Here is a 26,539-nt window from a genome sequence, read left to right as displayed (position 1 = left end):
TTATTGGTGGCAAAATTTTATATAATTTATTTTTTATCACCATTTAATAAATATCCAGCCTTTGCACCAACCGGCCTGTCCTTCCTTTTTTAATTCTGAAAACCCTGTTTCTGTGTTCGCGTGCCACTCACAATATGGCGGACAGACACGTTCCCCTACTGAGCTCCGTCTTCCGGGTCGAATGGAAGGAGGCACAACGCTTCCTGCTGCTACCAGAAGTATCGTTGATACGGGGTCAGGTTCTGGGCTCAGCTGGGTCCAGACTGGGACCAGTTCGTCTCCACAGAATATGGTTTGCTCCTGCGCTTTCCCGGGCTGCGCTAACAGAGCCAACTCCTGGTCGCCGTACAGGTTCCACCGCATTCCGCTGGCGGACCTCCACCTCCGGATGCTGTGGCTGTCGGTGCTGGGGATGGATGTCAACACGCCGCCAGCCGCGCTGAAGCATCTCCGCGTCTGCAGCGCTCACTTCACGGATGATGATTACATCGGGAAGAGGGAGAATAATAAAGGACAGCTGCACCTGAAGGACCACGCGGTCCCATCCGCCCAGGTAAGACTCCACCTTTTCACTGGTCAATTTGACTTTTTTCATTTATTTAGTTTTGTTAGAAAAGTCATGTATAATGTACAAAACAATTCAGGGAAGTAAATCTGACAGAGCTGTTTTATGAACAGAGCTCATTTTGTAAAAAAGAAAAACAAACAAAAACAATTTCTATACATAATGTAGCATAAATAATACAGCATGATGTCGCTCAGAGAACAAAGCACAGAACTAGATTAAATAGATCTGCCCTAATGGATCAGGCACACTGTCACAATAACAGATCTAGATTTTTTTTCCAATACAGAGATATGGGATCGGTGCAACTCTGGAATAAGTTAATGCTGGGTTGCTGATGACGTATTATCGACGTCACGCAGTGCAGCTGGGGGTCATTACCCTGTTACACCTTTTCCTCTCTTTCTTACTTGTTTGAAACTAGTTTTCATTTATGAGGGCAGAAAACTAAACCAAACTCATCCTGTGTTAAAAAATAATCAACTATAATTAGGATAATTATGGTTTGAACATGACAAGTCCCTGTTTGATATCTGAAGTTTGGCTGTTATCAGTTATTATCAGTTATTAACACTACTGAATTGTCATTCGCTAGCAGCTGTAAATGTGAGTGAAGCTCAACAAACACGCCTGCGTTCATGCTCTACTGCTCTCCCAGCTTCCTGCAGAATCTCTGGCAGCCGATACTGACCCAGAGGTGAAAGGTCAAAGCGTCAACGACCCGCCTGTGTCCGTTCAGAAGCAAACCGTTACTCTGAAAAAACCGAGGACATCGAAGCCTCCAAAACCTCAGGTGAAGAATAAAGGTAAATAATTAGAACAGCTACTTTCTGACAGGAAGGCGGGTGACCAGAGGTTTTTTAATAAATTGTCTTTTCATATTGACTTTTTATTTTGCTGCTACGTTTCCAGGAGCCCAGAATGTCCTGTTGATTCCTCGGGATCCCCGCTGTGACGTCATGAGGCGCTGGCAGCTTTCGGTTCGAGCTCGGCCGTCGTCAGACCCGGTTCGTTTGGTTTGCTTACAGATTTTTAATTTTGCCAAACTGCTGCACATTTTGTCAGGTTACATCCTCCAACTTTAAATGGAAACTATTATGCAAAATGAACTTTTTTAGTTTCTTCTGCTTCTAGAAACAGTCCAATCGCCAAAAAAACTCCACCCAAAAACATCCTGCAATTTTCTGGCAACAATTTACTGCATTTTGGTGTCTGGAAATCAAGCCCTTTCAAAAACATCCCGATGCGGCCAGTACAGTCGGCGGCACTGACCCTCACCTAGCAACTATGGTGGCCTACAGGAGCAAATGTGGAGCAAACACACGAACGACGCAAACTACTAAACACACCAACAGAAAAAAGCAAATCTTAAAAACAAAAAAGAACATAGAAATAGAAACTAAAGGGAAAACATCACCAATAGCAAAAACAATAGCAAGTATGAAATGCCACAAAAAGGAAGTCCTCTTGGCCACTAGTGGGTAAATATGCTACTGTTTTATAATATTGTAAAAGACACCGAGAGTCTTGCATCGTGTGATTTAGTGGTCGACTCCCCCTGGTGGCCTGGAGGACTCTTGTTTTGTGGAATTTACACCTGCTGTTGTTTTGATATTAGTGACATTTTTCCTTTTGCTTCTGTTTTCTGTAGTTGCAGCATTTTTTTCTTTGCACTGTGTTTTGCTGTTTTGCGATGCGCACAGCGTCAATATTAGCTGCAAACACGTGAATGATGGGAACTCTAAAACACACAAATAATAAATAAATGCAGAAGAAGAACGCTAAAAGCACTTAAACTGGAGGATATTTTAAATATACAATATAAAATATGACAATAAAAAATAAAAAAACCCATATGCAACCAAAATCAGAAATAAAATGGATAATGATGTTTATAATAATGCATGAGTTTTCCTTCTCAAAGACTAATACACTTTAAACTTCTAAAGGAAAACTAACACTAAAGCTGAAAGATGTTGTAAATGTTCAGAATAATACAAAACAAAACTGATAAACAGACGTAAACACACAACCAAAACAACAAAATATGGATTATGAAATCTCCGTAAACAAAGTTGCCCTTCAAAAATAACGACCAGAAAGGAAATTCTGGAGTTCATTTTAATTTATTATGCAATTAATTGCTTAATTCCTTATTGCAGCAGTGTTATTGGCAGTAAGCAGGCCTGCGTGTGGCTAGAGATGGTGAACTCAGGTGTGACAAACCACTTATTTCAACAGAGTGAAGGAAATCACTTCTTCACACAGAGCCATGTTGGGATTTTATCCCTTAGTAATAAACACCTGAATCTAAAAACAGCATTTTGTGTTTAATTGTTTCCACTCTGACTGAAGTTTACATCAGAAAGGGACAAACTTTTCAGACTGACTACAGGCCACCAGGTGGCGGTAATTCTGGTTTAAGTTGTTTTCCAACCGGTACCGTAAAAGGTAAAGAAGAAGAAGAAGAAGCGTCCAGCTGTTTTCACCGCTGTACGATGCCTGGTGGGAAAGACAGGTGTTTCGTTGTTGACTGCTTTGACCAGCATGTCTCCATGCACGTCCTCCCAGCCGAGGCCAACAGAACCAAGTGGCTCCGCTTCATCTTTGACGGAAAGGTTCCGTCCCCAGGCTCACTGCCCAAGAAGATCGTAGTTTGCGCGAATCACTTCACCACAGACTGTTTTGAAAACTACCGACAGTACACGGCAGGATTCGCATTAAGGCTGAGACTGAAGAAAGGCTCCGTTCCCACTGTTCGCTTCAAATTTGAAGATGACGGAGATGTAAGTACAGCTTAACGCGTTCGGAGTGAACATTTAGCACAAGCTAACAATCAGCCGATGTGTCTCACAAATAACGTTTTACTTTATGAGCGTTAATTACCATTTATTAACAGTTTCTGCCCGCCTGCTGGTAGTGAACGAGGCTCCGTTGGTTCCGCTGCTGGGTTGAAAATGTGCCGCTGTCTTGCGCATCTCTTTGCAGTCATTTGCTCGAGTAGGAAGGGGGAGTTAAAGACATTGAGTTGGGGGGCGTGGCCAGCAACAGCTTATTTGCATAAAAGTGACAGAACATTAAAACAGCTCATTCTGATTGGAGTTTAAAAATAGAGAGAGAGACAGGAGGAGGTGAGGTCTACCTTCCTTCCTTCCTTCCTTCCTTCCTTCCTTCCTTCCTTCCTTCCTGACTGACTGACTGACTGACTGACTGACTGACTTACTTACTCACTTACTTACTGACTGACTTACTTACTTTACTGAGAGTCTGGCTGCATCGTTTTGCTGGTTGACTCCCCCTAGTGGTTTGGAGGACTTCCATTCTGTGGAGAAAGTTGCCAGTGTTTCAGACTTGCTGTGTTTTTGCTATTTGCATCATTTTTTATGGAGCTTTTGTTTGCATTGATTTACTGTTTGCAGATTTTAGCTACTATTTTCTGTGATTTCAGCATATTTTGTTTGCTGTGCATTTGTACCTGTCAGCCATAGTATCATCGACGCATCCTAACCTGCTTAAAAGGAAGCATAATAAACCTACTTTAGTGTGTTTTCTGCAGTAGACCAACACAGAGAAGTGCTTCATGTTCTGTTTATTCCAGACCAGGGGAATCCAGCACCATTTTCAGAACCTCAACAGCCTTCCTTTTTGTTTTACCTATTTATGAACCTCCATAAACTGCAGCCAGTTAGTGTGTGTTTTAATCCCAGTGTGAAGGCAGCCGGTGTGTGTGAAGGCTTCAGAGGTTTGTTAGAGAAGATTAGAGATCCACAGGTGGAATTTATCAATCCTGCGCTCCACAAATCGGCCTGCAGTTTATTTAAATCACAGTGTGCAGCGTCTCCCTGAACACAGCAACATGGTGGCAGCATCATGCTGTGGGACAAGGAACCCAATCAAAGTTGATGGGAAGATGGATGGAGCTAAATCCAGAATAATCCTGGAAGAAAACATTCTGGAGGAGGCTCAGCTTTCAACAGGACAACCAGATATATTATGGGATGGTTTAGAGAGTAAAAGTAAATTATGAGTTAAAAAGAAAGTTTTAAAATTCCACATTTTTGTCCTCTCACTTCAACTAGGTTGTGTTGATCTGGAGTTTGTTGCAATGTGACAAAATGTGTAAATTCTTGATTATTGTCACCATCTATAATAACGGAGGAATCTTGAATTAATATGAATTACAACAATATTTAATATTTAGATGGTATTTTAATATCTCAACTATGAATTCATTGATTCCTATTTGGATTGTTTATCATTTTCTAATCAACAATAAAAATAAACATTTCCCTCGCCCTATTATTTGTTTAAATAACGTAATTTGTGAAATACTGTGTGTATACAGTACACTGGGAATCCTGGATGAAAGTGTTATGTTGTTTTATTGATTTTATTTTAAAACACAATGAAGCTGTCAGATTCATTAAGTTTCTACAAATATAAAACCAAATATATAAAATACATAAACTAGAACATAGATTCCAACAGTAAAACACATTAGGGGATAATTATTATTATTAATTAATAATAATTTAATATTATTTATTAATTAATACATAATTACTATTTAATTAAAACAATAATACCCCATTTTCAATCATTTTTTTGTTGTATGTAATTATTGCTTATAGCATTACAATTATTTTATACAGTGGTGTTATGATGTGAAGGTTGTGCACAAAATACACTTAGAAACCCTGTTGGCCAAAATGTATAATTATTAAATATAAATAGTATTTAGAAATATTCTGCTTTTTATTGTCTCAGTGGGGAAATTCAAGTGTAAACACAACAAAGTGACAGGAAACAAAGTCTGCAGGTTCACACAGTTAAACATGAAAAGACAGAATAAAGAATAAAACCGTATAGGAAGGGCAAAATTACAGCATGAAATACTGTACAGTTATTAAAAATATACTCTGATCCAAAGGGATGTGCAACTGAGTAGAATAACAAATCTACAAAATGTGCTTGTGGATTTGTGCATTTTAAAAAAGCGAAAATAAAAATGGCAACAACAGAGATGTTACTGAAATGAAGGATCTGCAGATCCAAATAAAAAAATTATTAGAAAAAAAACAACATTTTCAGAAATTCAGGGTTGATGTTTTTTTCACCTCTGGCAGAAAATGAGTTTCCACATTTTTGTTTCTGAAAAGAAAAATTGCAAATATGATAATAAAATTCAACATGTGTTCAAATTCACAATTTCCAGAGTTGTGAGAGCAAATAATATCCTAAAATTATGAGTATGTAATTTTAGTAGCAGGAAAAGTCAAGCGGATATGTCAACAAAAAAATAAACGTGAAGTTGTTTCTAAGTTTTTTATTTTTATTTTTTAAGTGCGGGAGTCACTATAAGTTTAGCAACAATACAGTTCCCTGGATACCTTTTATGCAAATGTTGCTTTGTTAGTTTGTCTCCAATAAAATGTATTTCTATGTACAACACTGTTTTTTATATAAAGTCGCAGGCTTATGTGTTTATTAGTATTTTTTAAATTATCTGTTAGTTTAATGTGAGCGTGGGTAAAACTTGTGAATTCACCATAAGTCAAGTGATTCGATTTTATAAGAACCTGCCGTGACGTCACGAACATGCTGGTTTTGTTTGCTACCGCTTGGGGGCGGTAATGTGTAATTCCACAGCGTTACCAACCGACAATAAACGCCAAGAAGAATCCAAAAAGGCATTCTGCAAAAAGCCGTGTAGTTGGAATAAATGTGAAGCAGTTTTCCAGATTTACAACCGACCGGAGGAGAAAACGCTTCATCTCAGACAGTTTCTGGTGCAAACATGGCGGAAGCTGGAGACGGAGCCGAGCAGCAGGCCAGCTATCAGGTCCGGGTCAGCGGCGCGGTAAGCTACAGTCTGCACGCTGCGCTAGGCTGGAACAAGCTCAATCACAGCGGGCCCAGATACGCCCAGCGGGAGAAGGAGCGAGTCTGAGGGGGCAGAAACGGTTCACTGAGACCGAAGAGCCGAGATGCTGGTAGCTAACCGGACAACAGGAATGAACAGAAAGGCTAGCTTGGCTTAGCAGGCGGTCGGTTAGCCACAGGTTCTGCTTTCTATTGAACGGTTTAGATGTTTAGCAACCATGGACGAAACAAAAAATGTGCATTTCAGAGAGTGAAAAACAAAGCAATCATGCTCAAACTGACCCTGCAGCCGCTGCAGCAAGACGCTAACAAATATCGCGAGATTGCAAAGTGAAAAAGGAAAATAAAAACTCAGACAAATCAACACGACATAATTTATACTTTTGTTTATTTCATCTGCTACACAGCTTCTAATGTTTTGTTCATCCACGTTATCTTTAGCTCATTGATACCAGCTACGTGGTAAAGTTGTGTTGTAATCAAAGAGGGAGACATCGCGAGAGTTGCCTGGCCAGAGGGGATTTTTGATTCATGAATGTGATTAGTTGTTTTATGACCACAAGTTTAAAGAAAACCAGCTATAAAACATTTTATATGCAAAGATGATGTAAGTTAATATTTTTTATTACTGAAGTGTGGATAGATGAGACATTTACTCTTAAGTAGACATTTGAACCATCAAAAAAAGTGAGTATAAATGGTTGAATATTTTGTAAAAGATTCAGCAACACTGAGATACTGTTTAATAGATTCTCAAAGTTTCATAAACTTTAGTAAGAATAATTGTCATGTTGTTACTGTTAACTAAATAACAGTTTCTCTCTTCAGGCGACGCAGGAAACAGACAGCGACTCCACGGACGCCGTATCAGAACCGGGAACGTCAAAGGACGCCGGAGATCAGAAGTCCGTTGGCGAAGCTTCGCCCGTTGTGTCCGACCACGGAGAGGACGGCAGCGGTGGTGAGAACGAGACGGCAAGTCAGGAGGCCAGAAACGACGAACTTAAAACCGACGAATCTTCTTCAGAGGCCGCTTCTCCTCGCGATGTGCTGAAAATGGTTTACGTTGACGAATCAGAGGAAAGCAAAGAAAAACCGGAGGAGGAAGAGGAGGAAACGACGGCGGGAGCAGACATCAGCGAGATGGACCCCACGACTTATCTGAAAGAGGACGAGAAACAGACAAACTATGAAATAGAAGAGGAAGATGAGAACAGGAAGGAGGAACAGGAGAACAGTAAGGAGGAAGAGGAGGAACAGGAGAACAGTAAGGAGGAAGAGGAGGAACAGGAAAACAGGAAAGAGGAAGAGGAGGAGCAGGAGAAAACGAGAGAGGAGGAGGAGCAGAGGAACAGGGAGGAGGAGGAGAGCAGGATGGAGGCAGAGGAAGAGGACAGCAGGACATCAGAGGAGAAATCGTCGTTTGCTGCTAAGCTGAGCGCGTCTGCAGCCGACGACCTTGATGAGATGATGGACATCGGGACGGTGGACCAGATGGAGCAGGAAGCTCTGATGAAGGAGGAGGATGAGGAGCAGAACCGTTCACCTACAAACACAAACACAGGTACGCAGCGTAGTTTTACCTTTCAGTTTTGATATGGCCAAAAAAACAAAACCTCATCCATGCATCAAAACTTTATCAAAAACTGGGAATTTTTTTTAGAAATGGCTGTTTCCATTCAGAAAACGTGTTTTCAAAATGTCAAATTGTGCAGTTATGTGGTCAATGGAAAAGCAATCAATAACATTAACCATCGTAATCAACATATTATCAATATCAGTTGGAAATGCGTCTAATAAAATGTTCAACAATTTCACCAAACTCCGATCCAGAACCACAAAGCGTTCTGGGAGATAATAACCACTCAACATCTTGTGCGGCTGGCTAAGCTAGGATGGTGGCATCAACTAACTCTCTCTCTCTTTGGTTACCTAGCAACAACCTGCTGAGCTACTTGCACAGCAGCAGTTTCAGATTTTACCGCTGTGCGTCATAACTGCTTAAAAATAAAAAACAGCGTTTGGTGAAAGGAGAAAATGAGATAAACGTCTCTAGAGGAAAATGAGGGTAAAATAGGAAAAGCTGCATCTCGATTTGGCAATAATTCAGATATTTAAAACAAAAACTAGTTAATAATTATTGATATCGACTGAAATGAAATGTTTATATGGTGAGATATTTCTCAGCTGTATCGTCCTGAGAAAACAACCTGGATGTAAATGGTCGACATGCTGAGCAACAATGATGTGACTGGATGAGCAGCATGAAAACGGATTAAAGCGTCACCGCTTTAATCCGTTTTCCTAAACGGTCCGGTCCGGTCCGGTCCGGTCCGGTCCGGTGGGGAGGCAGGAATGCGTAATCGACCAAAACAGTGAACTCCGCTCCGCCTACAAACCTCTGTCTCGGTTCGGTTTGAATGCATATGTGAAAGCCAAGTGGACCGGAGACCGCTCCAAAAGCAAGAAGTGGACTACAGCGCAGGGCATTCTGGGTAAATACAACCAAGACAAATGTTAGCCTAGTTCTAGCAGGAGAGACGGATCGTGGTCTTTATCCTCCAACCGCTAAAATTTGACGTCTCCATTTTTGTTTCCATTTGGTGTGAAAGGAAGTTGTACTCGGTGTCTTCAGAGGTTTTTGTGTTTCCTTCAGTGGGTCTTTGGACAGCGCCTCCACAGGCGAGGAGGAGAACAGGTTGCTCAGATGAGTTGGTTGGCTTGACACAAAATGGAACAAATGTTGCAGTTTTGTTCCCAAATCAAACCAAACCTACTGATCTACCCGGTGAGAAAACCTGACAGCCATCGATGTAATGGACAGTTTTTCTATAGAAAAACATTGATTTGTGTGAGTGTGTTTTCAGACCTGATGGTTTGATAGACTCTGTTTGATTTGGGACCAAAACTGCAACATTTGTTACACTTTTCAGGTTTGCAGCAGTGGATTAATCTCTTTGTTTTTATTTCCCCTCGTAGTTTCCACCCTGGAAGACGGAAACTCCGCTGAGGAAGAGGAGGAGGGAGCCGATGTGAAACCGTCTGCTTCAGATTTGATGCAGTCGAGTTCGTCTCCGTCTCCGTCAGCGGGAAGCACAGGTAGGCGAGCCGACGGCAGCAAGCAGCTCCGCTTCGGCTGCAAGGAATGGATCTGATTTAACAAAAACTAAACGGCTCAGTGTTTGACTTTATGGGTCTGGAACAATAATCCAGCTTTAAAAACAAAAAACCTTTTCCAAAAATGTAATTTTCAAACTCCAAAAATTAATCAATAAGTTATTTTGAGCTCTTAAATGTTATGTTAAAATTTCTTTCGTACTCGACCCGTTTGTCTCCTCCTGTCTGCAGGCAGAGACAGCTCCTCCCCTGCTGCCGTGGTAAACGGGATGAAAGTGGTGAAGTTGTCCTTTCCCAGATCAGACTCTGTAAGTCTCTCCTTGGTTAAAAATATTTTTTTTCAGAGCTAAAACGTTCTTCCTTCTGGTCGTCGTTGATGTGTTTGAATTCTTTTTCCTGAAGCAGGAGGGGCAGACAGAGACCGAAGACAGGAAGTCGTCTCCTTCGCCGCCTCTGGCCAAAGTGAAGGACGAGCCGGTGGACGAGGAATACGAACAGGCGCTGATTTCCTCCACGTCTACGGCCAGCATCAAGGACGAACCCGCCAAGGTGAGTTCACGCACAGCATGGTGGTTCATCAAAACAAAATAAAATTAACTAATGAAACCAGACCACAATCAGACTTCTGCGTAAACGGTTCGCGACCTGCATGCGCAGAATGTAGCCGTCACCCAGCAGCGTAAAGATGGCCGCCACGATGGATGGATGGAAGTTTTTCAGTAACGAGCTGAAAGTATCGTCTCCAGATCAGAAGCAGATGAACGAAGCTGATATAAAGTCTGTGGAGTCGCCAAACTTTATATCGAAGACAAGTTTGTTTTTTTAGAATTGGCGTTTCAGTAAAGGAAATTTATTTTAGAAATATCAAATTGCTCAATTTTATGGTCAACTATTTGTAGAGACATTTGACTCTGAATTGAGGTCAAAGGTCACAGAGTGATGGAAGCCCTTATGAGAAGGAGAAGAAAATAGGCAGCTGTTGGAAGATGTTCTGAAATCCTGCAGGCCTAGTCAAAGTCACTGAACTAATCCAACCTTAACACAATGATTTCAAACCATTAACAGATGTTTGTTCTATTTAAGTCGGTGAAAAATCTTCAGTAAAATCCTTCAGAGAAACATTTATCCAGATCAAACCAAATCGATCTTATAAAAAATAATAATGCAGGAAAAGGAAAAAAAAATAATGGACTTATGTAATCTTTCTCTTAATTAATATTGAAAAATAACACAATTCATCAGCTAATCATGAATTTAAGAAGACAGTCAGAGAAAACAAAAACCATCCATACTCTGTCGTATAGATGGTCGACTGCTGTTTGTACATTTTGCTGCTGCTTTGATCCAAAACAAATAATTCGGTTGACATCGCAGCCCAACGCCACGCTGCTCACAAGGAAGATGGCGTCTGGTATTTGTGAAGTTGTCTCTTCACGGGGCGGTTCCTCTGTCGACAGGACGACCTGCGGATCGGCTCGGTGTTCTCCGTGTCGCCGTCTGGAGAAACGCTGCCGTGCGTCAACCCGTCCTCCGTCCACATGTCCTGCTCCAACTGCAGGAAGAACCTGCTGAAGGGACAGACGGCGTTCCAGAGGAAGGGTTCGCCGGCGCTCTTCTGCTCCACTTCCTGCCTCTCCGTGTCGCTGCCCTCCTCCAAAGGAGCCACCAAGCCCTGCGTCTTCTGCCAAAAGTAACGACACCAGCATGCTGCCGGGCCGGGCCGAAAATCTGATCTGCACTTTTCTAAAGAGAAATGACAGAAAATATTTTCAAAAAGTGTTTTTATCTCAATCTGGATTATATGACAGAGTATTAGGACCAGAATATGAGCATAGTCATAATATTAGCCGATTAAAGATGCAATTTAGCCAGAAAAACTTATTAAAATTAAGATAGTTTTAATGAAAAAGCAAAAATCTGTTTATTTCCTAGTTTGCTCAATTGTTTCAAACTTCTGCATATGATAATCATTTTATGCTAATGTATTAAAAGATAAAGTATTTAAATTAAGTATTATCTGTAAAACTTACAAAGTATAACTTCAGAACATTTCTGATTTAAATATTTTATTTTTCATGTTGAAGTTCTCCTAAATGATTCTGGTATTATTTTGTTTGTCAAACGTTATTCTTGTGATATTATGATTATCATAACGTTTTTCAATTCATTTATTGCGATAAATTTCTCATAAGATTTTGATTCACAACTGTCACAATAAATTCCCATTAATAATAAACACTAAAACTATCTGTATTGTTGGGATTGTTAGTTTTAATATTTTGCTTGACTGTTTATTCAATTAAACGCATCAATAAATGTGAAAATATGATTAAATGCAGTTTAGTGATAGAAATCACATTTTTTATGACTTGCGTCCTAAAGAGGCGTTTTATAAACGGGAATGTTTATCAAGAGCATAATTTGTTTGTGGGGCTAAAATTACCTAAAAAGTTGTAATAAATAGTTAGCATCACTTTTATTTTTATCACAAAATATGATAATTATAAACTTTAAGTCCAGATTTGATTCTCATAATTGAAAGTAAAAAAATCTTGTCCTGGTCCTAATATTCTGTCACAGAGGCGACTTGAATTAAAAGTCTATTAAATAGAAGCTTTAGACAAGATTGTTAAACAAGATGGCCGCCGTGGCGCGCCGACACTCTGAGCTTTAGAAACGAGAGGAGAAAAAAATCCAGATTCTCCAAAACTCTTTTTAGTGAATAAAATGATTTTAAGGCCCCTCCGGGTCTCGATCGGCTCTGTGACCCGGCTGCGCTGCTCTCCTGCAGGTTGATCCTCCGGACCCAGGATGCGGTTCTGGCTCCAGACGCCAACGGCGCCATGAAGGAGTTCTGCAGCCAGAACTGCGTCACTTCGTTCAACTACAAGAAACACACGCAGAGCATCCGCGCCGCCGGCGCCGCGCCGTGCAAAGCGCCGCAGACGCAGTCGCTCTGCAGCATGTGCTCCAGATTCAGCACCGTGAGTTCAGCGGACCAGAACCCGCTTCGCCCGGTTCTACGTGCTCGCCGCTGTGAAGCAACATTTTTCTGCTCTCTCGGCAGAGCAAACACGAGGTGATCCTGCGCGGCACCGTCCACAAGATGTGCAGCGACGCGTGCTTCAACCGCTTCCGCACCGTCAACAACCTGACGATGGCCGGCTGCGCCAGCTGCGGCTCGTTCTGCCAGAGCAAACCCGTCATGCTGAAGCTGGAGGACAGCAGCAAGACGCTCTGCAACATGGACTGCCTGGCCAAATACAAGGAGGTACCTGAACGCCTCGCGTTCCAGTTCACTGGAAATAAAATATTAACTTGCAAGAAATAGGAGACTGTTTCAGTAAATAATTGATTAAAAAACGGTTCTAGTTTCACAGGAAGATTATTTCACTTCTAACTTGAGATTTTTCCCACATTATAAATGAAATAATCTGCCAGTAGAATTAGTGTTTTATCAATATTAACAAATTATTGACCTGAAACTAGTTCCTACACTGCAAAAACACAAAGTCTTACTAAGTATATTTAGTCTGGTTTCACATGTTATTAAACTGGGACAAAACTAACTTAGAAGTACATTTTCAGAAAGATGAAGGATCTTATTTTAAGTAAATAATTCCTTAATATTAATACAGTAAGAAACTGTTTTCTGTTATTTACTTCTAACATGGGAAAATGTTTTGATAGTGAAAGAATCTGCCAGTGAAAATAGTACTTATTAAAATCAATATTAAGGATTTATTTCGTTTTTTGTCTTATTTTAAGTGTACTTAAATATTTTCTCTAAAATCTAAACCCAAGACACTTGATAAGATTTTGTTTTTTCCAGAAATTTTAGCACTAAATTTTCTACGTTTAACTAAGGCTCTTGAGAAATTAATCAGCATATTTGATGTGGATTGATGATTTTAACGATGACACTTCATTTTTCTTACTCTGGTTTCACAGCTGATGTTTGATGTTTGTATGTTTTCATGATGTAAAGCACCGAGAACGGCCTTTCTGCTGAAATGTGCAATACAAATAATCTTGATTGCTTTTCGTTTGTTGCCAGAAAACGAAGGTGATTCTGCCGTGCACGATGTGCCGCGCGCCACACATGCTCCCCCAGATGTTCAGCAACAAAAACAGCGACGAGTCGGTCAACATGTTCTGCAGCAACAGCTGCTTGATGGCGTTTAAAGTCCAGAGCGTCAGCTCTTCAGGTGCGGCTGCACACGTTTCCTCCTGCTGGACGTTAAAGCAGTGAGATGAAAACTCTCCGGTTATCTTTGATTCTCTGTGATCTTAAAAAGTCAATATTCTGTGATTCACTACTAGATTGTAAAACGATCTTCCATTTGAGAAACGTTGTTCCTGTAAATGATGAGTGTTTCAGTTTTCTTACTCTCTGATGTTTTTTCTGCAGAGATATTTTATGATCAGTTGAGATTGAAAAGCAGCTAATTTACGTTAACAAGACAAACGGTTTATTTTATTCTTTACATAAACAAGTTAAAAAAGACTGAAAAAATACACAAATGGATAAACAATATTTAAATTCCTGTCAACTGCAAGAACACAAAGCGAACTTGTTATACCTCCACCTTTTTATACATAAAGCATCATTAAAATCAAAGCAGCAGAATTTTCCTGTATATTTCTGAAACAGGAATTCTGAATATTTTAAAAGAAAACAAATAAACCTTGTATTTATTTAGAAAATTATTTTTATACATTTAAAGTTCTAATTTTGTTCAATATTGCAATAGTTTGATACATGAGTTCTTACATTATCATCACCTGAAACAAACAGTATTATAGATAATAAGCAGAATGTATGGACTGAACAGAGAACGCCACGTTCCTAATATTCTGGCAGCTTCATTTGTGACTGACATAAGACTGAACTTTGATATTTTTAGTAACGTTTCGGTTCTAACGTTCCTCTGCAGGAGCTCGGTTAAACTGTGACAACTGTGGGAAGAACACGGTTCCTTCGTACCACCTGGCCATGTCGGACACCTCCATCAGGAACTTCTGCAGCATGCCGTGCGTCATGACGTTCCAGGTAGAGACGCCACCAACGCAGCCGCTTCATTCCCTCCGCAGGTGAAACTCTAACATTTCTCCTGCATCGTTTCTGTTTCACAGGAAAAGTTCAAGAAGAGCCAGCCGCAGCTGAACGTTTTCACTAAGCTGCCGGTGGGGTCGGCCCAGGCCCAGACCGCCACGCCGACGCAGCTGGTCGACGCCCTGAAGCTCAACTGCTTCCAGTGCGGCCAGGTGGTCACCTCCAAACCGGAGCTCATCCAGATAAAGGTAGCAGGAAACGAGACGCCACTAAACCGTCTTAAAAGTTTAGTGGAAACTTTCAATAAAAGTTGAAAGTTTCCACCAAAAAAAACGTCATAAATTGAGATTAAATTTCTCCTCGAAACTCAGAAATTTCCAAGTTTTTTGTAGAAATTTCAGAGATGGCTCTCAAGATTAGATTTTTTTTGTTGGAAATTTTACAGTGATTTAATACTCCATCATAGATTTTGCGTGTTTGCTGTATTAAAAGAAAAGCGTCTAGTTTTCAGTTTCTTTTCGACTCGACTGAACAGATTTTCAGTAATAAGAACAGGATCCGGGCCGCTTCTTTCAAAGCGTTTGCTATATTTAGCAAACGTTTTATATGAATCATTTCAGTAAAAGTCTATAAATATTCATGGTTTCACCTTTTGGCAAAGCTTGGTTATAAAAAGACACATACTTTGCATTTTCCGTTGTAAGAAACTTACAAATTAAAAGCGTCTATCTTAATCTACAGGCCACATTTGTATCATTTTTAGAATTGCACTTTGGATCTGAACAGATAAATGATCCCAGAGTCGGGTTTTGTGATTGTTCCCGTGTTTCTCCAGGATAAAATAATTTTCCTCTGCGGTTCCGACTGTTCGATGGAGTACAAGAAGGCCAACGCTGTGATGAGTCTGTGTGAATACTGCAAGATCGAAAAGATCACCAGAGAAGCCAAGAGGATCAACAACAAGGACTGCTACTTCTGCAGCGACGGTGAGCGCAGCGGCTTTACGCAGTTTTCCACATCTGTAAAAAAATTATATTTTTAGACTTTTATCCTCTAAGTAGCAATCTTTACTCACATTCAAGAATTACTGAGTTAAAACAAGCTCGTATTTCTTACTGAAAAGTTACTCATAAGTTAGTTTTGTCTTATTTCAAGTGTACTGAGATATTTTCACCAGAAACTAGACCAGAAATATTTTGTTTTTTGCAGTGAATGACCATGACTACACTGCAAAAAACACAAACTCTTACCAAATCTAGTCTAGTTTCTAGTGCAAACGTCTGTTTTGTTTTATTTCAAGGATGGTAGATTAAAGGAAACTTTTCAGCAATGAGCTTATTGGTCAATAAATCCTTAATGTTGATTTAAAACATGTCCAGTTCCACTGGCAGATTATATTGAGACATTTTTCTCATGTTGGAAGTGAAATAATGTTCCATTGGAAGTAGCACATTTTTAAATCAACATTAGGGAAATGTTAAAACATTTCTTGCTGAAATGTAACTTCTAAGTTAATTTTGTCTTATTTGTCATATTTGGATATTTGAACTAGAAACTATTCAAAAATCATAATATTGTGATGCAGAACCGCGTTCTGTTGCTGTTTCCAGGCTGCAAGCTGCTCTTCAGACACGAGCTGAGTAAGAACTGGGGGAAGCACTGCCACTCGTGCGTCTACTGCCACTGCGTGTCCAAGAAGCTGGTGACGGCCCAGTACGGCGGCTCCATCGAGGAGTTCTGCTCCGAGGAGTGCCGCTCCAAATACACCATGCTGTTCTGCCACGTAAGCCGCCGCGATCCGCGCACCGAAGCCTCCGTTTGCTTTCAGCACGATGATGATGCTCTCACTGCGCCCCCTTCAGGTAGCAAAGTGCGACAGCTGCGGGCGCAAAGGGAAGCTGAAGCAGAGCCTGCCGTTGCTCGGAGAGGTCAAACATTTCTGTGGCATCAGCTGTTTGCTCAAGTTCTGCTGCGATAGGGTGGCGGCCCAGGGCGAAGTCATCAAAGGTCCAAATCACTTTTACCTTTATTCCACATTTACTGAGCATGAAAATGTTATTAAAAGTATTAAACAAGGTTTAACAGAAGGGATCTGCTTAATAGTGATAAAGAAAATAATGTAAACAAGTTATTAGACAGAAAGTGCTGCTGTTGCTTAATAAGGCCAATAAGTATTGATTTCACTGTCACTGATTATTTTAGTAATTCATTATTTTATTGATTAATCAGATAAAAATGCCAGATTTTACTTTTTTTCTTTTAACCAATTAACATATTTTTTATACTTGAAATGCATTAAAAGATGCAAATTTAAAAATTTATATGTATGCATGCAGTTATAGCTTAATTACTGCGCTAAGTACTTTTCTCAACAAATGTGTTTTTTTGTTGTAATTAGTGATTAATCAATTACTAAATTAGTTATTTCAATAATTGGTTAATTTTTATTTGATTAATAATTTCAGCCCTATATTTATGTTATAAATGTTTCTATAATTTTAACATGATCAACATATTACTACATAACAGTTAAATGTAAAACTAAAAATTTAAGAAATAGTATTTACTTTAATTTCCTGCAGAAGTGACTAATCATCTTTTTTGGTCTGTTTGATCCATAATTACATTTTAGGTAATTTTATGATGGATTGCAGCTCAGAAAACATGAAATGATTAAAACCTGAAATCAAATTGTTCATGTTTTTCATCAAATCAAGTTTTGATGGACATAATTAATAACATATTTTGTTCAAACGGTAGAAAAACGACCAAAAGGAAAACCTGCAGAAACGTTTCATGTCTGTGAATCATGTTGAGAAGCGACTGAAGAGAGTCCAGTCGAACTTTATTCACTATTGTTTTATAAAACATCTGCTGGACGTTTGGGTCAGAAGCCGTGGGACTCGGTTTGAAGCGGTTGTTTGTGTTTTGGTTCCTGCAGCTGCAGGCGAGGCCACGCCCGTCATCGCCAGCGTCATGTCGCTGGCAGACCAGCCGGCGGGGAGATCCAAGTCAGCAGACAAACCCACGCACCTCAGTACAGAACCCAGACAAAACCGATTCATCTGTCTGACCCGGTTCTTTGTTTCACATCTAAAGTTTCCCTTTTTGTCTCAACAGGCACCAGGTCAAAAACCAAGAGCTCTGGAAATGTCCAAACAGACACAGCGAAGATCCATCCTCCTCCTTCTCCTCTTCCTCCTCCTGCGCCGAAGTTACTGAAGAACAAAGCGCTGCTGTGCAAACCTCTGGTGCAGAACAAAGGAGTTTCCTGCAAAACGCAGACGGCCAGCGTGGAGGCGCAGACCGGTACGGACACAAACTATCAGTCAGTTTATCCTCACACATTTACAAAGTAAAGTTTATTCAGAAAGCAATTATCACAGGCAAAATCACAAAGAATTGTACAATAAAAATAAAATTATACAGAGAATAACAAACATAAAGTCATGAAAAAGAGCTTGGGAAGCGAATCCACCCGCGATTCTGGCTAAAATGTTTTCAGCCAGAATCTGAGTGAAGCCACTGATTGGCTGAAAACAAAATGCAGTAAAAAAATTAAAATGTTCTGATTCTGTAAATAAAATACAGAATTTTGTTGTTTATGATTAAAGTAAATTAAAAATTGTTTATCTAATTTTCTTTTTTCCCCCTTTTTTCCCAAATTGGTGGAATAAAAATACAACCAACAATCTTTAGCCACAAAACAATAAGCTGTAAATCAATTAAAGAAAATTTACAGAGCAAAATTTCAGCAGTTTTTTTTTAACATGTAAATAATTTTCTAGACAAAAATAAGCAGAAAAAACACGTAGCAATGTTTTACCTAAAAAACAAAGAAATTTCAAACACCATTTTTCTGAATTACTTCCATGTTTAATGATTTATATCATATTTCTAACATGTTTTGTTTTTCTCAGCTGTAGAGCAAACAAACATTTAATGCCTTTATTTATTACTTTATTTATTAGATATTTAAAAACATCCTCTCTGTCCTCACTAAAATGTCCTTCTCTCTTCCCGTAGAAGACGCCTTCCCCAGGGTCATGGTGTTGCCGGTTCCAGTCCCGGTTTTTGTTCCTGTTCCCATGAACATGTACAGCCAGTTCGTCCCCAAACCTCTGAACGTCCCGCTACCTGTACGCCTGATTATTGGTTATTGATTTCATCTGAACTCGATCGGCTCCACTCAGATTTATTTCTCGTTTGTCCGCGTTGCAGCTGCCGGTGCCGATGTTCCTCCCCGTGACGATGAACAGCGCCGAGCGCATCGTGGAGACCATCCAGGAGATCAAGCAGAAGATCCCGTCGGATCCGTACGAGGCGGAGCTCATCCTGATGGCCGAGATGGTTGCCGAGGGCGACGAGGAGAAGAGCAGCAAGACGGAGACTCGGAAAGACAAAACATCGGCGAAAGAGTCGGAAAGCAAAGAGGCTCCTGCACAAGACGGTGAGACTCTGCAGAAACAACCAAAAGATTACATCACATTTATTGATTATTGAAATAATCAACTGCTTCAGTAATCGATTAGTTAATTGACTTAAGAAAAGTTTATTTGCTGGGGGGAAAAACACCATATATTGAACAGTAACTGAGCCAAAACCAATGTATACACTTAGCTTTTTGGTTAATGTTTATATTTTGTGTTTATAAAAGGAATTGAATTGTTTCATTTTTTAATGCATTTCTAATATTGTCTAACAAAAGACTGAAGCAGTTAAGTCTAAAATATGCAAATAGTTTTATTTGATTAATCGTCAGAACAGAACAATCGGGTCAAAGCAGGTCAAACATAGAAAGGATGGAAGTGCATTAAAAGATGCAAATAAATAATTTAATTCCACTTTTAAATAAGAAATTAAACATTTTACTGTCTAAAAGTCCATAATAGCATCCTTTAGTGCAGTGGCCCCCAACCCGCGGCCCGGTACCAATTGGTCCACGGACCGGTACTTAATTAAATATTTCCGTTTTGTGTATTATTTGAGTCTGGAGGATCTTTTATTTTGAAAATCCTTTAACCGGATTCTCTCGGTTCCGTCTTGCCGCCAACATGGAGCCACAAGCAGCAAAATGAGTCAGAAACGGATCAGATTGTTTGGAAAGTTTCTTTGTGAAGGGAAAAGGCCCAGAGGAGAGACAGGAGGATGGATTTATCCCGGCAGGTGATTCCCACAGTCCAAGCTCTGCATGATATGGTGACCAGATGTTAATGAGGCAATGAGACCAAGAACCCTGAGCATCAGCAACACTTCGGGTCTCATCGTCTCTCATCTCTCCCAGATGGACCGTCTGGTTGCAGAGAAACAAGCTCAGGGCTCCATTAGTCATTATTGTGAAGTAAAATGTTCCTTTTGTCGCGCATCTGTATCTTATTTTGAAGGTGTAAACATTACCATAGCGACCAGAGTCAGAGAGCGTTAGGGCAGTGGAGAGACGAGATCAGAGGAGTAGAGCTTGTGAGTTTTAGGTTTGCTTTACAAACTGTAAATAGTTTCATTTGTTCAGGGAGCCTGAACTCCAGGTAGAATCTCTCTGTTTTGCTTCCCATTAAAATGTTTTCAGTCGTGATGTAAACTTTGACCTCTGCTGCTCTTTTTCTCCAGATCATATCAGCAACTACAGCGACGACCTGGATACGGACGACCTGGCCAGTTTCCTGAACAACTGGGAGGAGACGAGCTCCGACGCCGGCCTCAGGCTGCCGGGTCGACAGTACTCCTCTGAAAAGCTGAACCCGGTCCTGGACGCCGCCGCCGCCGTCCCGTCTCCAGAGCCGGATCTGGAGCCGCTGCCGTCGCAGGGCCCGCCGCCCCTGGACATCGAAGCGGATTTCTCCATCGGTGAGAGTAAAACGCGGAGCTGGACCTGCTGTGAGATGTTTTTGGTTGTTTCTCTGATGTTCAGCGCCGCTTTCAGAAACCCTGGAGAGGATGGCCCGGCTGAGGGAGCACTGCAACAGATCCCCGAGTCCGACGCCGGCGCCGAGACGGAAACAAGCCCACAGGAAAGCCCGGGACAAGAGGGTGAGCGAGGAGAGCCGAGTCTCAGCAACCAGCAACCAGCGTTACGCAAAATCTAAAACTAGAGGAGCAGCAGAGGGAGATACTGAGTGATACTTTTTGGGGAGAGAAGCCAGGGAGATTTTTTTTTCATTTTTACTTCATAAAGCCACTATAATAAAAAAAAAAAACCAGATATAAATGTATACAAAATCACACTGTTTAATCCGTCAAAGAAAATACAAAATGAATAGAAATGTAACCAACAAAACCAGGAGGCGGCGGCTTTTAAAACGTTTTCCAGTTCCAGTGTTAAATGTTCTTTAGAAGCTGATGTTGTTGAAAATGGGGAAAAGTAAAATCTAAATTAAAATGTTGGGTTTACTTCAGCCTGGAGCCTCTGAAGTGAATCAGTCGGGTTGGATCGGGCTTGAACTCATTGCCTTCATTCTCTGTTCAACTTGTTGAATGGAAAATTAAATGCAGTCGAACAGCCTATGTCATCAGCATCATTCTAGAAATTGACTGGTAAAAATGGAGAATTATGGGATGTTTTTGGCACAGACCTCTCCATGATCTTCTGCCTTTAGGGTCGTAAATCCCAGCGGTTGTCTAAAGCAGCTGAAGAAAGTTCGCCGAGAAGCTCCGCCAAGAAGTCTGTGTCTGCCGAAATCCTGAAGCTGAAGAGCCAGTACGGCATCGACGCCTGGAAGTCCTGGATCCAGTGGAGGCAGACGCAGCCCAACCTGGAGCAGCGCCGCTTCGGCTGTGAGTCCGGCCCGCCGCGGGACCCGGCCTCCTTCAGAAACGCCTGGTTTCCATAGTAACGTCCGCTCTGTCCGCAGCACGGCCCCTGGAGCTGAAGGAGGATCTGCTCCGCTGCACCACGGCTGAACTCAGCTACGGTCTGTGCTGCTTCATCACCGAGGTGAAGCGACCGAACGGAGAGCCGTACCCCCCCGACAGCCTGTTCTACCTCTGCCTGGGAATCCAGCAGGTGAAGCCGCTGAAAAACAAAAACTCTGATTTAAAACGATGTTTTTAGGCCAAATGTGTTCCTGCTAGCGGTGGGACTCCATTAAAAATTTAATCTAGTTTATTGCAGAGTCTACAGTGAATCAAACGTATTTTAATCAACAAAATAAGCAACATTTTTACTAAATTATTGAATAGATACAACAAAGATATGTATTGTTTTTATTCTGCTGTTCAGGTTATTTTATTTCTGAAGCAGAAATTAACCCCCAGTAGCCAAGAGAAGCAGCTTTGTTGTCCGTCGCTCGCGCAGCAGGTTTACAGGCGTACCAGAAACGCACAAAGCTAAAAGTTCCAGCCGGAAAAAATAGTGCATTTCATCAAACATCTGTAAAATGTGACAGTGTATTGGGGAGGAAAGGTGAAAATTTGAGTTTCAAAAGTTATACATTTCCTTGTTTTCCTAGAAAGCTTCTGAAATTAACCTCAAAACCTCCAAAACCTTTTTGTTTTTTGGCAGAAGTATACTTTTTTTTAATGGGTCACCTTTAAGATTTCTGCTCTAGGACCTCCATTGTTTTCCTTCCACTCAACTTTCCACTAATATGCTTGGATACAGCACTCTCAACAGCCAGCATCTTTAGCCTTGACCTTTTATGGCTTACCATCCATCATCATCATAACAAAACATTTTTCTAGTAAAAATCTATATATTTTTATTGGTTTTATGCAAGATTACATTTTTTAGAAACTGACTTTGTTTGTATGGCATAAAGAATTGGTACATGGAAGTTTTACTGATCAAATTAAACAGTTTGAAAATGAGGTTTTTGCTGCTGATCTGCACCAGAAACTCTGTAATCGACTCCTCTCTCTGCAGTATCTGTTTGAAAACGGTCGAGTGGAGAACATCTTCATGGATCGCTTCTACAGCAAGTTCTCCACAGATTTCACCAACATGCTGAAAAGTTTTCAGCCCACCATCACTCCCAGAGGTGAGTTCATGTCAGACACAGCAGTCGCTAACTTTGACGTACATTTGTTGCGATTTATCGGCGTTTTTCCCTCGCAGGTTATGTGCATTCCCGCGTGGAGGAGGAGTTCCTGTGGGGGTGCAAGCAGCTGGGGGCGTACTCCCCCATCGTCCTCCTCAACACGCTGCTCTTCTTCTCCTGCAAATACTTTGGCTTCACCACGGTGGAGCAGCACCGCCAGCTGTCGTTTGCCCACGTCATGCGCTGCACCAAAACCAACCCGGACAACAGCAAGACCACCTTCCTGCGCTTCTACCCGCCCATTCCTGTAAACGAAGCAGAGTCAGGTATATTTCACATAACAATTGGTTTGCACTGCAAAAACCCAAAATCTTATTTCTAGTGCAAATATCTCAGTACACTTGAAATAAGACAAAACCAGCTTTGCAGTAACTTTTCAGCGACGTGTAGGAGCTCGTTGGAAGTAAATAATTTATTAACATGAATAAAAAGCAGCAGTTCCACTGCTGGATTACTTCATTTTTAACTTGTGAAAAATGCCTTTATAAGTTAAATAATCTACTAGTGTTGAAACGATTAATGAAATTAATCATCAATAATTGATTATTGAAATAATTTTTAACTAATTTAGTAATTGATCAGACTCGCTAAAGGAACGCTACGTTGTTGTGTTTTAGGGCAAAAAAATGCTTTTCTTATTTTAAAAGGAATTAAGTTGTTTTATTTGCATCTGTTAATATCCTATATTTTACAGGAAAGGCTTTTGGTGTTGATGTGAAATCTGCCCTTTTTTTTTATCCAGTTAATAATCAGATTAATCGATGACTGAAGTAATCGTTAGTTGCTAGTGGAACTAGCATTTATCAGTACTAAGGGATTATTGACTTCAACAAGCTTCTGTATTTTACTAAAAAGTTACCTTTAAGTTAATCTTATTTTATTTTAAGTATACTAAAATATTTTCACTAGAAACTAAAAAAATACTTTGCAACATTTTGTGTTTTTGCAGTGTAGTTATGTTATCCTTTTTATTGATAAAACCATAACTGAGCCTCATTTATAAAAAACTACAGCAGATTCAGGTGCAGAAATGATCCACATATGACTGAATGTAGAGAACGGTTCATAGAATTTGTGACATTGATAAACCAAAATAAAAACAACACCAATAGCTACAAAATGCTCAGTTTTACAGTTACAGGCTTTATTCTGCACAGAAAGATGCAAAATAAACGACTTTCTCTACAGCTGAATAAATAAAACCCAAGAAGGCATCAGGATCAGTTTCATATTCACTGATCTTTTCAAATTCAATGAATGAAGAGCTGAGTAATTTAATTCAGTATTTTCTTCCTTATAATTGAGCAGGCCTGTGGTTACCGATTCTGTGGTTTATTTTTGCATTTACTTTCTCTAGCCTTTAAAGTGATGGAAAAACTCAAATATAATCCATAGAAAACTGAGTTTTATCCAATTTATTCATATGTTTTTGCTCATTTCTAGTACACTGTATTTCTTTGTGCAGGAAAGGTGAGACATAAAGATGGTGACAAACCTCAGTGACGTGGCTCTGCTTCTCCCAACAGTTGACTGTAATTATTGTGTTCAGATCCAGATGGAGTTCCAGCAAAGAGGCGTAAAGAGGAAGAGAGTAAAGAGGAAATCCTGGAGATGATGGAGAACACGGAGAACCCACTTCGCTGTCCAGTCAGGCTTTATGAGTTTTACCTCTCCAAGTGGTGAGTGGATGATGCAACCTCACCTTTTGGTTCTTAATTTTTTCCGTCTATTAATATCAGCATCATCAAGGCTATTTTGCTCCTAATTTGGTTCTTTAAACCAAATTTTCTTAGACAAGTTTGTGTAATCTCTCTTGTGTGCATTGTATCTTAAAAATAAGTAAACAAAAACATCATACCTAAAAAACACACAAAAAACCCCAACATCTCCAGAAGATAAATGTTAAGCAAAATGAGGAAGAAACAGTAGAATATCCAATAAAAACCTGACAGATGCATCATCCGTGAACTGAGTTTGTAGCCAATAAATCTTTGGGAAATTTTCACATTGGAGCTAAAATCCTATATTCAATCAAACTATTACATTTTTGTTGTTTTTTATACACATTCAGCTATAGAAATTTTGTTTTTGCAGCAAATGTGTCTTAATTTCCCGAATAATTGATTTAAATATTAATTTTTACCAAGTTTTTGTTTACACAACAGTTGTCCGTCCCTTAAATTTTAAAACCTTTCCATTTTTATTGTGGGGTTAAGATGTTTAACAAACTTGAAAAATAGTTCAAAAACAATCTGTTACTGCGAATTAAAATGATGGGAAAAGCCGAAGCAAAGCTTCAACAGGAGCTTGGAAAGCTGTTGATCAAGGTTGCTGTTAAATATGACAGAGTAAAATGTCCTCCTCATCCTCGCTCTGTTTTTTGTATATTTCTTTTCCAGCTCGGAGTCGGTGAAGCAGCGCACCAACATGTTCTACCTTCACCCTGAGCGTTGCTGCGTCCCGAACAGCCCTCTGTGGTTCTCGTCCACACCTCTGGACGACAACACCATGGAGTCCATGCTGATCCGCATCCTCACCGTCAGAGAGCTTCATCTCAGGACCAAGAAAGACCAGCCAGTGGTTTCTGACCCGCCTTTTATACCTGAAGAAGAGGATGAAGACTCTGAGTGATTTAAAAAAAAAAGAACCGAAGTGACCTTTTCGTGGTTTTGCAACTGGCTGTCTAAATGTAAATAAACGTAAACGTTCACTACAACTTGTTCTCGGTAACTCACGATAGCAGTATGCTGAGCTGGAGAAAAGTTCCTTTCCTAAACTCTGTTGAGCGAGAGTTGCACATTTTCAAACGCACACTGTTTCTGCAGACTGTTCAGCTCGCAGACTGTTTACTGCTGCTCAAAGATGAAGACACAAAGCTCATCGGTTTAGTTGCATCTTGTTGCTTTCGGTTTCCTTCCAGGTATTATGATTCCTAACATTTCAGTGCACGCAAGTCTGCTGTGTTTTTTTTTATTTGAAAGGTAAATAATGAATGGTCTGCAGTAAATCTGGAAATATACAAAACCTAAATTCTGAGTTTGTTTCTGGAGCTGTTGGCCCAGTAACAAGAACTGAAATCGTCTATGATCTTTATTCACTTTAATTGCATTAAGGTTTATTTTTAACTCCTGAAAATGATGTGATATCTTTAAATCTAAAGATGCATGTTAGATTTTAATTTTGGAGTGATGGTGTCCTGGCTGTTTTAGATGTGAACCTGCTGCAAAATATCAAATTCAAATTTCTAAACTAGTACAAAAGCTTAATCATTTAAATCAAGTAATCGAGACCATAAAAGTCTAAAACATGCAGGGTACCAGCCACAAAAAAAAGAAACAATCCCAGAGGCCTTTTCACACAACTGTCAAATTTTGTTGTATTATAAAAACTAAGCCAGTATCACAGGCTGAAATGAGACCATAATGACAGATATTAATGAGGGTACTGGGAGCTAATCCAAAGATGTTTGTTCTCTAACATCTTGAGAATAAGAAGCAATTTGAATGTAACTGAAGGATTGGTCAATTGTAAAAGGAAGAGCAAATACTAACCTGAAACACAATATTTTTGCCATTTTGATATGAGTTTTTGGTATTTTTTGGAATATTGTTGAATCCAAAATGAGTCCGGGGATCATAATGCTGGGTAACTGAAGCAAGCTGTTATTTTAACCTCCTGTCCTTAGATTATAGTTGTCTGTTTTATATTGTTTGTTCTCTTTTTAATAAAATAATGTCTTAAATTGAATTTGTGAACCTGAATTATTTTTCTCTCGTCTCTGATAGTTACATTTTAGGGTTATTTTTTTAGTGTGGTTATGAGGACTTTGCCTGTCCTCAGAATGTCCCCATAAGACACGTTCACACGTTCTTCACAGTTCTCAGC

General features: G+C 40.1%; 2 protein-coding genes across 3 annotated transcripts; both read left to right on the top strand.

Moving 5' to 3' along the window:
- Positions 1 to 29: 29 nt before the first annotated feature.
- LOC111610628 (ABC transporter F family member 4-like) lies at positions 30 to 7,738 on the top strand (the record flags this gene model as incomplete). Its single annotated transcript, XM_023345323.1, has 4 exons — positions 30 to 553; positions 1,224 to 1,371; positions 1,478 to 1,572; positions 7,277 to 7,738. Coding segments are annotated over exons 1-4 (1,077 nt in total), but the record flags the coding sequence as incomplete, so codon positions are not given.
- A 50-nt stretch (positions 7,739 to 7,788) lies between these two features.
- LOC102219819 (zinc finger MYM-type protein 4-like) lies at positions 7,789 to 26,401 on the top strand. Of its 2 annotated transcripts, none has more exons than XM_023345405.1 (25): positions 7,789 to 8,012; positions 9,428 to 9,547; positions 9,797 to 9,873; positions 9,971 to 10,114; positions 11,023 to 11,255; positions 12,357 to 12,549; positions 12,633 to 12,836; positions 13,623 to 13,773; positions 14,503 to 14,618; positions 14,702 to 14,869; positions 15,457 to 15,607; positions 16,232 to 16,404; positions 16,484 to 16,628; positions 17,563 to 17,658; positions 17,742 to 17,930; positions 18,648 to 18,760; positions 18,843 to 19,071; positions 20,229 to 20,465; positions 20,542 to 20,648; positions 21,215 to 21,392; positions 21,470 to 21,621; positions 22,480 to 22,594; positions 22,672 to 22,920; positions 24,204 to 24,333; positions 25,054 to 26,401. In XM_023345405.1, the coding sequence occupies exons 1-25, from the start codon at positions 7,823 to 7,825 to the stop codon at positions 25,283 to 25,285; spliced, it is 4,092 nt and encodes a 1,363-aa protein (XP_023201173.1). In that variant the 5' UTR covers positions 7,789 to 7,822; the 3' UTR covers positions 25,286 to 26,401. The 2 variants fall into 2 exon arrangements, with proteins under 2 accessions (XP_023201173.1, XP_023201172.1); XM_023345404.1 differs by having other exon boundaries at positions 9,968 to 10,114.
- The last annotated feature ends 138 nt before the right edge of the window (positions 26,402 to 26,539 follow it).

This window comes from Xiphophorus maculatus, chromosome 13 (assembly GCF_002775205.1).
Source record: "Xiphophorus maculatus strain JP 163 A chromosome 13, X_maculatus-5.0-male, whole genome shotgun sequence".
Lineage (NCBI taxonomy): Eukaryota > Metazoa > Chordata > Actinopteri > Cyprinodontiformes > Poeciliidae > Xiphophorus > Xiphophorus maculatus.
This window is presented reverse-complemented; position numbering and strand designations above follow the sequence as displayed.